The sequence below is a fragment of the Scylla paramamosain genome, chromosome 14 (assembly GCF_035594125.1).
Source record: "Scylla paramamosain isolate STU-SP2022 chromosome 14, ASM3559412v1, whole genome shotgun sequence".
Classification (NCBI taxonomy): Eukaryota; Metazoa; Arthropoda; class Malacostraca; order Decapoda; family Portunidae; genus Scylla; species Scylla paramamosain.
In genome coordinates, this window is record NC_087164.1 from 18,566,676 (window position 1) to 18,580,046 (window position 13,371).

At 40.9% G+C, this 13,371-nt stretch overlaps 1 protein-coding gene across 2 annotated transcripts in view; it reads right to left on the bottom strand.

Annotated features, from left to right (window-relative positions):
- Positions 1 to 285: 285 nt before the first annotated feature.
- The window catches only part of LOC135106699 (cell adhesion molecule Dscam2-like), a 51,818-nt gene continuing 38,732 nt past the window's right edge, over positions 286 to 13,371 (bottom strand). For both annotated transcript variants that reach the window (XM_064015959.1, XM_064015958.1), the window contains 2 exons: positions 951 to 1,144; positions 286 to 597 (listed from right to left, as the gene is read on the bottom strand). In XM_064015959.1, coding sequence (XP_063872029.1) covers positions 454 to 597; positions 951 to 1,144 — 338 coding nt within the window. In that variant the 3' untranslated portion in view covers positions 286 to 453. The remainder of the gene's footprint in view (positions 598 to 950; positions 1,145 to 13,371) is intronic.

Sequence of the window (13,371 nt, forward strand, 5' to 3'; positions counted from 1 at the left end):
GAGAATACTACGATCTAAACTGTTTGGAAGACAAATGAAAGCTGCTGGGGGTGTGTTGAAAACAGATCGCAGACCGATGCTTATGTCCCGCCTTGTGAGGGATGGGCGGCAGGCGTGTCACGAAGGCGGAGAGAATCTGATATTGGTTTTCTGCAGACGTTGTTTGTGGTACTGTGACACGCGGGAGAGAGAGAGAGAGAGAGAGAGAGAGAGAGAGAGAGAGAGAGAGAGAGAGAGAGAGAGAGAGAGAGAGAGAGAGAGAGAGAGAGAGAGAATGTATGACCATCGAGGAAATGAAAGCCACATCGCTACAGTATCACATCACTATCACAGTTTCTCCGCCATTAGGAAAGCGCACCCGTAGCATCATCTAAACCACAGAGAGAACGCACCTGCAGTTTCCACACACGCTGTCTAGCAATAAACGACCTCACTAGCACCGTTGTCCCTCTCTTACCTGCCCGTAGCGTTGTGGGGGGGCGCTAGGACCACTCCCACAGGGTTGGAGGCACGGCATTGGTAGACTGCCGCGTGCACGTCCTGTCTGTAGTCGGTACCGCTGAAGGGCCACACCACCAGGGACCCGTTGTTCAGGACCTGTAGAGGGGATAAAAGTCATGATAGCAGGTTACAAGAGCAGGTTGGCAAGGAAATGGATTATTTGTAAATTAGACGATTATAAAGTTGAATTTATTTATATGTCCGGTGGTTTTTAAAACTTTTTTTGTTGAGTGTTAGAAATTTTTCTTGGTGTGTGTTGATATTGCTAATGGATAAACATAAGACTTGTGGGCAAATGTGTGCGAAATTCACCTGGATCTTTGGTTAGTGTGTGTGTGTGTGTGTGTGTGTGTGTGTGTGTGTGTGTGTGTGTGTGTGTGTGTGTGTGTGTGTGTTTGTTTCGTTTGGTATTGCTTGTTAGTAACTCCCAGTCGCCCATCGCCACTTACCTCCCTCACGCCGGGTATGTTGGTGACGGGGGAGTGGTCGAGGTTGAGCCAGGCCACCTGCGGGGGAGGATCACCTCTCGCCAGGCACGCCACTGACGCCCCGGAGCTGTTAGTAAATGTCACAACTCCAGGGGGAGGCTCCACCAACATGGGGCCGGCAGGGGCATTGGACGTTCGCACTCCTGTGACTGCACCTGTGATAGAGAAAGAAAAGTGTCAGAGATTCATACGAGTTGTGCTGCATCACCATGACAGTGACGTATTTGTAATCCAAGCCATTGCAGCACATGAAAATAATATGGCGCTAAAGATCGGTTTCACATAAATGATGAGTAAAAAGTGGAAATAAGCCAGCAGTTAATTTATTCAGTTCCAGATCATGCTAGTCTTCAGTCAATGAATGGTGACCCCAGCTGTAGCTCCTTGTCTCTCGCTTCCTTAGGTCCATATTGCCAGACACAAAGGTTTCAGGCTCAGGATTCACGCAAGGAAGCGACAGACAAGTCGAGATTCTTTGATTTTCACTGATAGTCTTTGTCTTTGTCCTCTAACTCCGCAGAGGATAGCGAACTTGTGGGGTAAGGAGAAGATTTCTTTAAAATTTCTTCAGCGACATTCAATTTCGCCTTGAAAAGCAAATGAGTTGTAATCATGTAAGTGTTGCATTTAATCAGCGTTCATCACCTACAGGTATATTTCGCATTCGTCCTTCCGCCTCACTGTCAGCCGCTGATGTGAGCCACGTGTGTCATATCTCGAGGGCAGGTTAGCGTGTGTAAGAGCAATTCACACACGTCTACCGTCACCATTAAGAGCGCAAAAGAATACATCTGAATTGTATCATTGTAAGTTACGTATATTAACAAAGGCATTTCCGCTAAAATATCACATCGTCATTTTAAGAACTAAATGTTTAATAAATGTAATAAAATGTGTACTAAATGCGAACCTTTTTTTTTTTTTTTATATAAGTCCTAACGTACATCTCTTGACCTTTACCAGTATTATGTAGATGAGTGGCAAGTACTTGGTCACGTGCCACGCGTTATGGCTGCATAACACCAGAATAATCAATGTACTATGAGTAGAGTTTGATCCCTTGTATAAGTTTCCCTTCTGTGCTTCAGAGGCCACTAAATTCGAACGCTACATAGTTTGATTTAATACCATATTTTATCGGCAGTCATTTTGAGATTCAGATCATATTTGCCATATGTAACATGTATAATATTTACAGACGCATTCTGCGAGGCTCATTGTTAATCTGAAACGTACGGAATTCGTGTTATACTGTTATATCATATTGTCAATGTTTTTTTTTTCTTATTGTGTGCATATTTCCTTCTTCACCAACCACTACTTCTACTACATTCCACTCACTGCCTCTATCCGGCGGCCTGCAGAATGACGCTGATGAAAGAGGTAGTGGAGGCACTGACCTTCCTATACATATTTGGAATTGTTAAGTGATGTTGGGTGGTATGTTACTCACCGTGCTTCCCTTGACACGAGATAGCAATTCGAGCAACACAGATTATCGTAAGCGACACTGCGATGTACAACAAACTGCTGCTGTTGGCGGAATCCGAATCAGGTTTTCCTAGAACACCACCCGGCGACATATCCACTCAGCCATCGCTTGAAGGTAAAATAGCACTCTTGGTTAAATGGATGTTCTTATGTGAGGCTGCAAGAGGTGTAACAAACTTGATGAAAGTGGTGTCGTGGGGAGAACAACGCAAATTACACTCGACATTCGTGGTTTGTGTAATAAGTAAGGCGAGGCTGCAAGTGTTCTAATGGTCGATGGGCGAGAAGGGAGGAGAAAAAGTTACCGTGGCATAAAAGGAGCGGAAGCGTTAAGGAAACTTGTTTGAAATAGAAGTTTTGACGAGATGGAACAATATAGTATGGAAGGGAAGAAATTGCGATGAACTTCATTGGAATATGAATTAAATATAGACTTAATGGAAGGGAGAAATAAAATTAAGGTAACGTAAAAGTAAAGGAGGCACAAAGGAAGGTTATTTCCACATCCAACATATAAAGAAATCGAAAAGAATATGTATAATTTTGTGAGAACGAGCCGACATTCAATTTCGTAAAATGCAAGCAGAATAATGACAATACTTTACGATGCCTTTGTCCTTTAAACCTCAGACACGCGGGAAATTAATACAGGAAGGCAATGTCATCCATGTTGTGCAGATTCAACATGGAGCTTTAGTGTCATCACCACTATCACCACTACTACTGTCACCACCAGATACTCATATCTTGTCACCATCACCGTATAGCACATCACTATCTTTTTATTTGCCTTCTGTCACCGTTCATTAGTCAATCTGGCCATTTTTACCACTACAGTACATAACTTACTCATAGATTCAGACTCAGAATGTTTATTGACTACAACTTAAAAAGACATAAATATAGATATAACAAATAACATTACGAAAACTAGTTAAACAAAATGAGACATACATTACTATCAAGACACTTATCGTCTATTATATTTTAATCATTATTCATCTGGCCCTGCTTTGGGAACTGGTATTTAAGAGGACCCTTTTTTTTCTTCAGATTTGGCAGTGGCACTCTAACAAAAAATAGAAAAAAAAAATCACTTGCTTCTTTCGTCACCATCCATGCATCACCATCACCATCGAAGCCACTCTCGCCTTTCCATCCACCCTGAGGCTTATCTGCAAGGCTCGGTGAGAAGGAAGCATAAAGACAAGGAAACGTATCTAGGGGACCTGAAGAGAAGGGAAGAATATGTCAAGAAATTCTCATAAAACGAAACTCGTAACTCCATTTTCATCCCTTCCTTGATCCACGCCTTCGCTCACTCCATCAGGATCCACTTGTACACTTAACTTATCCTCTCATCTTTTTCCCTCGTGTCCCAAACCTCCCTTCTTCCATTCTGTTTCTTGTGGGCTTTCTTACATCTGTCATTCCCTGTTGTCCTTCTCTTTTTTTTTTTTTTATCTATCTCTTGTATCTTTTTTCTTTCTCCCTTTATGCATCCTTTCAGTGCTTCATTCTTTCCTTGAGGTGTTCTTTGCTTGCTTTCTTCATTTTCTTTTCTTTCTTTATTTTCTATTTCTTTGCTCCTACCTCTCTCCCTTTCTTTCCCTCTACGGTTTCCTCACTCTTTCCTCCCTTTCTTTCTGTGGTTTCTTCTTCCTTCTTCCTTTCTTTTTTCCCTTTGTTCATTCCTCGTTTCTTGCTTTCTTTCTGTCTGCTTCCCTTTTTATCAGTCTATCTATCTATTGTTCTTTCTCCCTTCCACCTTATCTCTTTCCTGTTCTTCTTTCCCTCCTCCTTGTGTTCTTTTCTTTCATTCTTTCCTTCCTTCCTTTTTTCATTCATTCATTCGTTCATCCATTCATTTATTTATTTATTCATTCATTCATTCATTCATTCTTTCTTCCCTCCCTCCCTCTCTAACTTCTCTGTGTTTTCTTTTTCCATCATTTCTTATTTGCTCTTATCAATCTCTTATTTTATTTTGTGGTGGCTTTTCTTCCAAGTCTTTTCCCTTTTTTATATCTCTTTTCTGTTATTTTTTATTTTATTTCTTTTTTGTATCCTTCCTTCTATCCTCTTTTCCTCTCACCTCAGACCAACAAAACGGACAATCTTCGTTCGCATTCGTATTTTTTTCTCTCTCTCTCCTTTTTCAAACTACATTTTGATCTGATCTGCCTCGTTTTTTTTTTTTATTTCTCTTCCTTCACTTTTATCTTCTCTTTCTCCTCCTTTCCTATCAGTCACCATTTTACACATTTACTTCAAAGTTGCGGAGAGAGAGAGAGAGAGAGAGAGAGAGAGAGAGAGAGAGAGAGAGAGAGAGAGAGAGAGAGAGAGAGAGAGAGAGAGAGAGAGAGAGAGAGAGAGAGAGAGAGAGAAGAGAGAGAGAGAGAGAGAGAGAGAGAGAGAGAGAGAGATGAACAGCTACACAACATCTAAAACCAATCTTTTTGTTTTAAAATCTGTAAGAAAAGGACGAACAAATCGCAGCTGACCTGTTGGCCCTTGCGAGGCAGCGATAAACAACGCTATTTGATCCAAAGTGAGAGATACAGGATAGCAAAAGACGTAGGAAAAAGGTAAAAGTGGAAGAAAAGGAGCATGAAAAGACTGAGAAAGCGAGAAAGAGATGGGAAAGAACGAAAGGAAATGATGGAGGAAAAAAATGAAGGAAGGAACGAAGGGAGGGAGTGAGACAGGAGGAGGAGGAGGAGGAGGAGGAGGAGGAGGAGGAGGAGGCAATACCATAAAATGCATGAAATACCCAATGAAACAAAATAGAGGACGAAAATATATATCTCAATTCCTAAATTCACAAGGGCATTTATTACTGCAGTTTCCCCCTCACTAAATTACACCCGTGGAATCATGAGTATTGTTTACGCGGGAGGCAGCGGCGGCGGCGGCAATAACCTGCCCTCCGTCATCGTCAGGAGAGTTGGAAATCCGACGTCATAAAACGGGTGATAAGACTTTATTTTTGGTTTATTGGTCGGCTGTGCGTTCCTCTGTGTGTCTGTGTCTGAGTCTGAGAGAGAGAGAGAGAGAGAGAGAGAGAGAGAGAGAGAGAGAGAGAGAGAGAGAGAGAGAGAGAGAGAGAGAGAGAGAGAGAGAGAGAGAGAGAGGATGAGGATGCGCAAAGAACGTGACAGGGATCAGGAGGTTGAAAGAGAGGAAGGGAGTGCAAGGAAGGAAGAGAAGAACAGCAACAAAGAGGAAGAAGTGCATTGCAGAAGCGATAGACGAAAGGCAGGGAGTAAGTAAAGGAAGGGAGACGCAGGAGGGTGAAGCAGAGAAAGTGAGTGTAGGGAAGGGAGGGCAGGGAGTGTTGAAGCGGCGTAGAGGATAAAGGCAGCGCGGAGGAGATAGAGGAAGAGAAAAGAATACAAGAGGGCTGAAACACAGGTAGGTAGTGAAGGAAAGGGAAGGAAAGATAGTGAGATAGAAAAAGCCAATGCAGACTAGACAGGAAAGAAGCAAAGGATTAGTATGAGAAGATAAAAGAAAAAATGCAGATCGTGATACTAAAAAGCTCCTAGAGACGAGACGGGAAGTGAGGAAACAGCTTACAAAAAGACAGTGCAGTTGAGACATTGGATAGATGGGGAACAAGTAGACAAAGAAAAACAAAAATCAGTGAGAAGGCATAGGTAGTGCTACAAATGTAAATAAATGTAAATGGGAGCACATATATTGAAAACATAATTGAAACAGCGCTGGAGAAAGAAGGGAGAGAGGGAATTCGCGCGATATTTCAAAAGAAAAGTGAAGAACGTGCCTCAGAGGTAAGCGTTTCAGAAGTGTAAGAGAACTGGGGGTGGAAAGTGAGTTAAGAAGAAAGGAGAGCAGTGACAGAGACGAAGTGACAGGCAGGGAGTTGGTGAACGTGACGGGGACGACGAGCCAGACGTGCGTGGGCAGGGAGGAGGCGGATAGGAGGCGGCGGCGGGGATGGAAAGGCAGAAGGCATGATGGCAGGGACGAAGCGGCGGGGCACGTGATAAAAACAAGGAGGCAAGGGAAGTGACAGGGTCGTGTGTTATTGCTTCTTACCTTCCAACTGGGGCGGATTTCGATTTTACCTCCCCTTCTTCACATTTCTCGTCTTTTTTTTTTTACTTTATAATCATACCGACAAACAAAACAAAAAAAAGTTAAATCAAGGTGCTGAAAATTCTATCTATGACATCCCAGACTATCTTTAGCGCATCAATATGAGATATGAGATTCGAACAAAGACAGGAATTGTATTTATTTATCTTCCTGTTCGAACGTCCCTTTTCTTTTACCAAATCCCATCTTCATTACATTATTGATTTAAAGGAAAACGGTGAATGATGCTTAAATCGTAGTTGTAACACACATTGCTCTCTGTAACACATTTATGCAAACTAGGTAACACTGTAAGGTTTTTATAATTATGTGATTACAAATATAGAATCAATAATCTCTCTCTCTCTCTCTCGCTCTCTCTCTCTCTCTCTCTCTCTCTCTCTCTCTCTCTCTCTCTCTCTCTCTCTCTCTCTCTCTCTCTCTCTCTCTCTCTCTCATGCGACTCCCTCTCACCTTTGTTCACTCTTTCCCTTGCACCCTCTGGCCGCTCCCTTCAATATGCACATGATGCAGATGAAAAAGCGCAACTCAAAGTTTTACTCAACGATTATAATTAAATGACGTTAACGTTTTTTTTTTTTTTTTTGTTATTATTATTACATTTCACAGCACGGGAGGGAAAACGCATAAATTTGTATTCCTGCGCAAAACCCGATAAATAAACATACACAGAATTATCGCCATTGTGCATATGCAGTATGTAATGTTAATTGGTGTGTCTAGTCATTTACATATGACAGTTCAATTATTATTGTTTCAGTTTAGCTCTGCAATTCCCTCCCGATATAAAAGCTCGACGGATGGCTGTCAGATATATTTTGTCCGGGACGAGAGTAAGAGAAAGAGAGAAAGAAAAAAATAATAATAATACGCCATTGTAAAGAATTCCTGTTTGTCAAAATTTTCTTGGTTACCTTCGACGTCTGTTCATTTCCCAGATGTTTTTCTTTTCCAGTCAGAGTTTTCCTTGTGACTCCAGGAAGTATAGGAAAAAAAGAACATAAGTAATGAGAAATGTAAGACAAGACTAGAAACTATCAACGAAACTTTCTCTGCTTGTTGCTTGCGTGCTGAGTTGAGGCCGTCGAAGTATTACCGAAGTATTGTTGGAGACGAAGAGGAACACACATTGCAGGAAGACGAACAGCGTGAAATGATGAATTTAGGAGAGAGAGAGAGAGAGAGAGAGAGAGAGAGAGAGAGAGAGAGAGAGAGAGAGAGAGAGAGAGAGAGAGAGAGAGAGAGAGAGAGAGAGAGAGAGAGAGATGTATTAGGAGTTATTTTAAGATATATTAAGTTCTATACTACGAGTACACTAACACGTATATTCGAGGAGACTTAGCATAATACAGTCGCCCACCATTCAGGCAGTACAAGGGATGCTGTATAAATAGAACCTCCGGATAATAATGGCGAAGGTTACACACAGAGACACGGAACAACAGCTGAGACATCTTACAAAACACACGTCTTAAAACTCAACCGCGTCTTTATGCCAATGACTGTTTCTTTAAATCAATCTCATTCAACGGCGGGTTTGAAATAAGAGTGGAATTTTCGTGTTATACAGTACATACATACATACAAACTCACTTGGTATAGGAAGGAACAGAGAGAGAGAGAGAGAGAGAGAGAGAGAGAGAGAGAAGAGAGAGAGAGAGAGAGAGAGAGGAGAGAGAGAGGAGAGAGAGAGAGAGAGAGAGAGAGAGAGAGAGAGATACAGGCAAAAATAGACAGACAGGTAAACAGACAAAGATAAACAGTCAGAAACAAATAAGAATTGACAGAGGCACAAATAGCTACCGGGGAGAGAAAGAGAGCCAAGGAATCGAAGAATATAATAGCACTTGCACTTTTATTGACAAAGAATCACGACCGACACAGAGCAGTTTATAGATTTACTGGAAAGCATCATCTCGTAAAACCACGTTGATTGTGTAGCCGTCATCGTGAGAGCTTATTTCATGTCTCCTTTCCTCGTGATAGCTGTCAATTCACATTATTGTATTGCTGTGCACTGTGTCTGTAACCTTCTAACCACTACTACTGGCAATATGAAACGTTACTGCTTCCCTGTCATCCCAGACATTGTAAAAATTAAAACTGAAAGGACAGTTCGGTTTGAATTACTCTATCACTGCTATTGCTGCCAGGGATATCTTTTGAAATTGTTCTCTAAACTTGAAGCAGACTGTTCTGTTCAGCTCAGAAAGAAGTCAGAAGGTTAGTGGAAAGATTAAATATTCTTAATGTACGCTACCTAATACTACGAATAATGTTTGCTCACGATGTTAATTTAAAAATATGTGAAAAAGAAAAACCAGGAAGTAGTTGATAGTGCTTGACATAAATAGCGATGCCTCTCATCCGTGCTTCCATTAAGACCAGGAACAGCTGAGTGTGTCCATTATTTTTTTTTTTTTAGTTTTCTTTTTAGAACATATACCATCTATCAGATATAATTTTTTTTATTGATTTTTTTTCTTGTTCAAAAAAAAAATTGAACCAAAAAAAATTGCGTTTAAGAATCTTCCTCTAAGATTACAAATAACCAAATCATGAATACTAATAGAAGAATATTGACAAAAAATATATCAATCGAAAATTTTTATTTTTTTATTATTTATTTTTTTTAAGTGAAATACGATTATTATCAGTTCCCCATTCCTAAGAACTCTAAATAGTATTTTAACCATGTACAATGATTTTTTTTTCCTTTAAGTAAAGAACATACCCCAATTATCAGATACAAATTTTTTATTTGAAATTTTTTTTCAAGATTTTTGACAAAGATCCGGACCTATACAAAAAATAGATTTTTTGAGGGGTAATTAAATATTCTCCTCTAAGATTACAGATGATTAAATCATGAAAGTAGAGGAATATTAATATAACAAGTATATATCAATCAAAAAAGTGTGTTGTTTAGTCTTTTTAAAAGTTGAAAATTTGTTGTTTTACATACGCTCAATGTATTTATCTTTTAGTAAGGAACATATCGCAATTATAAGATGAAAGTTTTTTTTTTAAATTGAATTTTTTTCACCTTTTTACTAAGGCCCGGGAATAAAAAAAAAAAAAAAAAAAAGGAAAAAAAATGTGGTTAATTTTTTTTTCTCTAACTATAAACTATCATTGGTCTTTGGTCTATGTCAGTCAAAAGATTAATGATACGAGTGAGAGAGAGAGAGAGAGAGAGAGAGAGAGAGAGAGAGAGAGAGAGAGAGAGAGAGAGAGAGAGAGAGAGAGAGAGAGAGAGAGAGAGGGGGGGGGGGGGGGAGGGGAGTTAAGGGGAAACATTGTGTGGTTGGGCTGATTGTGAAGAATCTTAAAAATTCGTGTAGGATATCCTTCCGTCTCCCGGCCATCGAATGCATGCTGAGCGTAACACAAGAGATCTGTAAACATTGGATTCTATTAGCTCGTGTTTACTAACTGTGTTGACTCAGGCCTCGCAGATAAAAGAGATCCCTTAAGAAGCTGTGCGCTAGATCGATCACAACACATTTGTCTTGCCTAATAGACATATTCGTGTATAGGCAGTCAGAAACCTTAGACACATTTTTAGGATGATAAGCAGGCAATCAGCTAGACAGAACTAGGCAGAATTTGATTGGCCTTCATTTAGTATATTTTTCTTTTCTCTATTTAACGTTTCTTTCCTTTTTTTTTTTATTCTCGAAACGAATTAGAGGGAATTTTTTTACTGTATGTGTTCCTTTGAACGGCCTCTCTCTCGCATTAAAAAAGACGGCAAATAGAAGGTAAGATATGTGACAGTTAATCTATTTAGTTTTATATATCGGCAATTTCGAAAAGCAGGCAGAGAGACAGTTATGTAGGCAGACATACATGCACAAATCTATGAATAATGATCTTAATTGAGTCAAAACTGCACAAGGAGGAGGTTTGACACATTATCTATCAGACTTACACGTCCATAATCGACAAAAAGACACCTACATGAAAGATATTTAGAAACAGACAAAATCCCAGAATTTCCTCGTAGTATACTTGTAAAGTAAATAAGCATTGCAAGTAAAGACTATAAGCAATAGTAACACGACTCATAATTGACAAACGTGCTAATCGTAATACTGAGTACAGCTTCCCAGAAAATGGACACTGGCAGTAGTGATTATAGATTTTCGTGTTAATCAATTACTCATTGGCAGTGTTTGCAAATCCGTTCGCGAATTGCTATTTTATCTGTTTTTGAAGATATCTGTTCATCCTTAGCCTCACGTTAACTGGTTCCAGCGACTGTTGTTTAAGATGGAGAAAGAAAAAAGTTATATTTTTTACAGGAAAAAATCAACAGCAAAGAATTTAACTATTTATTGATACGCCCGTATTTACTGTGTATGTGTGTGTGTGTGTGTGTGTGTGTGTGTGTGTGTGGCTCTTTAAAAATTATCCCCATTGTCCTTTCTGGATTTCCATGGGCAGTGCACAACACTTTCAAGCTGTCAATGGTAATAAATCACTGGAATTCAGACTTCTTAAGCTCAACAATGATGTCTAATACTTCAGCTCCAAAAACTTTCAGAATCATTACATGAAACATTTCCCGCAAGATTCTCTTGACGGGCAACAGGGAAGTCCGACGGAGTGGAGAGCGTCTCGAGGGACTGCTAGTGTCGCCAGTGTCTGTCTGCTGCAGGGAAAAACACTATGTTGACTGATGGCTGTGTCCGGGAGGTCTCGCGTCCGATCTACGAGCGTCTGAGGAGAAGGTGTAGCGACGGGCAGAATTGAGGGACTTAACCACTTGACAAGAGATGTATGATACAAAGGGGGATCGGTCCTGCCTTTCCTTTGTCGTGTCTTATCTCTGTAGTTCTCTGCCTCCATTTCATATAAAAACATGAAAACATAAGAAAATAAGAGAAGCTGCAAAAAGACTTCAAGCATACACGTGGCAGTCCATGTATGAAACATGTTCACCTATTTCCACCTAAAGGATGATTTACATAACTCAACAAGATGGATTGATAGATAAGCAGGTAGAATTAGTGAATAGAAAGGCAGTGATATAATAGTCAACAGCGAAATGGAAACATTATTGGTACACATAAGCAGATAAACTGATAGACTGTTAGCTTTAGTATGTAGGAGTGAAAGAACAGATTGGCACTCAGATACGCCATTTCCTGACATGATGAAGATGGAGGAAGGAGTAACGATAAATTAAATAATCTTTGTGTTTGTGTGTGTGTGTGTGTGTGTGTGTGTGTGTGTGTGTGTGTGTGTGTGTGTGTTTTTGTGTTTCGGTCTCAGTTTGTCCGTCAGCATGCCTTTACTATGTGTATATACAATAAGTCTCTCTCTCTCTCTCTCTCTCTCTCTCTCTCATTCTCTCTCTCTCTCTCTCTCTCTCCTCTCTCCTCTCTCCTCTCTCTCTCAGTACAGGTAGAGTCGTTGAGCGCACCTGCGAAATAAACAATTGGCTCAACCAGGAGCATGTAGACGAGAATATAATCACGTTCAGAGAGAGAAAAACAGCACATTACCATAACGAAATAAAAAGAAAATCCCCATAACTTCCACTCCTGCCCCTCCAGCGCGACCTCCCTTAATATAGCAGGAAGACTAGAGCAGAGAGAAATATATGTGTGTGTAGAGGGAGGGAGGAATATTCAAGGAAGACTATAATATTAAAAGTTACGAGCCAGAGAGCTCAGAAGAGGTACTATCAGACTCCTCCTCCTTGTACTGAAGAGTCTCTCTCTCTCTCTCTCTCTCTCTCCTCTCTCTCTCTCTCTCTCTCTTCTCTCTCTCTCTCTCTCTCTCTCTCTCTCTCTCTCTCATCCAGCTGCCTTACCCTTGGCCTGGTTCATCTCTTTGAACCTCTACCATATTCTCCTTTCTGACGCTCCTGACCTTAATCTCTTCTCTTCCTCCTTCTTCTTCCCTTGCTGATCCTTCTCCTCCTCTTCCTCCTCCTCCTGCTCTCCTCCTCCTCCTCCTCCTCCTCCTCCTCCTCCTCCTCCTCCTCCTCCTCCTCCTCCTCCTCCTCAATCTTCTTCCTACTCCAACACCACCTCATCCTCTTTCACTTTCTTCTTCTCCGTCTTCTTTGCCTAGTCTCTTTCTCCCTCCAGTTCTTCTCTTCCACGTTCATCCCTCCTTCTTTCCTTTCCCTCCTTCTCCTCCTCTTCGTCATCATCTACCTATTCGTGCCCCATTTTTCCCCTCCCTGCCTTGCCGCCATCAATTACACTTCAATTTCTGTGTTCATGCAACCATTCAATACGTGTCTGTCCATGTCAGTAACCAAGTAAATAGACGGATAGGAAGACAGAACAATAGATAGGCTGATAGATGGAGATAGATAGTGTTGTTATCTGGTGATTCGAGGACAAATTATATAGAGTGAAGTTTGTGTGTGTGTGTGTGCGTGTGTGTGTGTGTGTGTGTGTGTGTGTGTGTGTGTGTGTGTGTGTGTGTCGTGTGTGTGTGTGTGTGTGTGTTGTAAGTTTGAATTATAACACCCACAACCAACTACCCGCAAGCGCGCGCACACACACACACACACACACACACACACACACACACACACACACACACACACACACACACACACGCCAAGACTGCAAAGACGTTTATCTGTCCAATCAGGCGAGACAAAAGGACACAGTTTGTCATTAATTACGCATCTGAACGTCACCATTGAATCTCGTATTGACAACTATAACCACTATTACCAACCACTACTACCTGCATCACTAACACTGCCACCACTGCCACCACCTCTGCGTGCACTCTG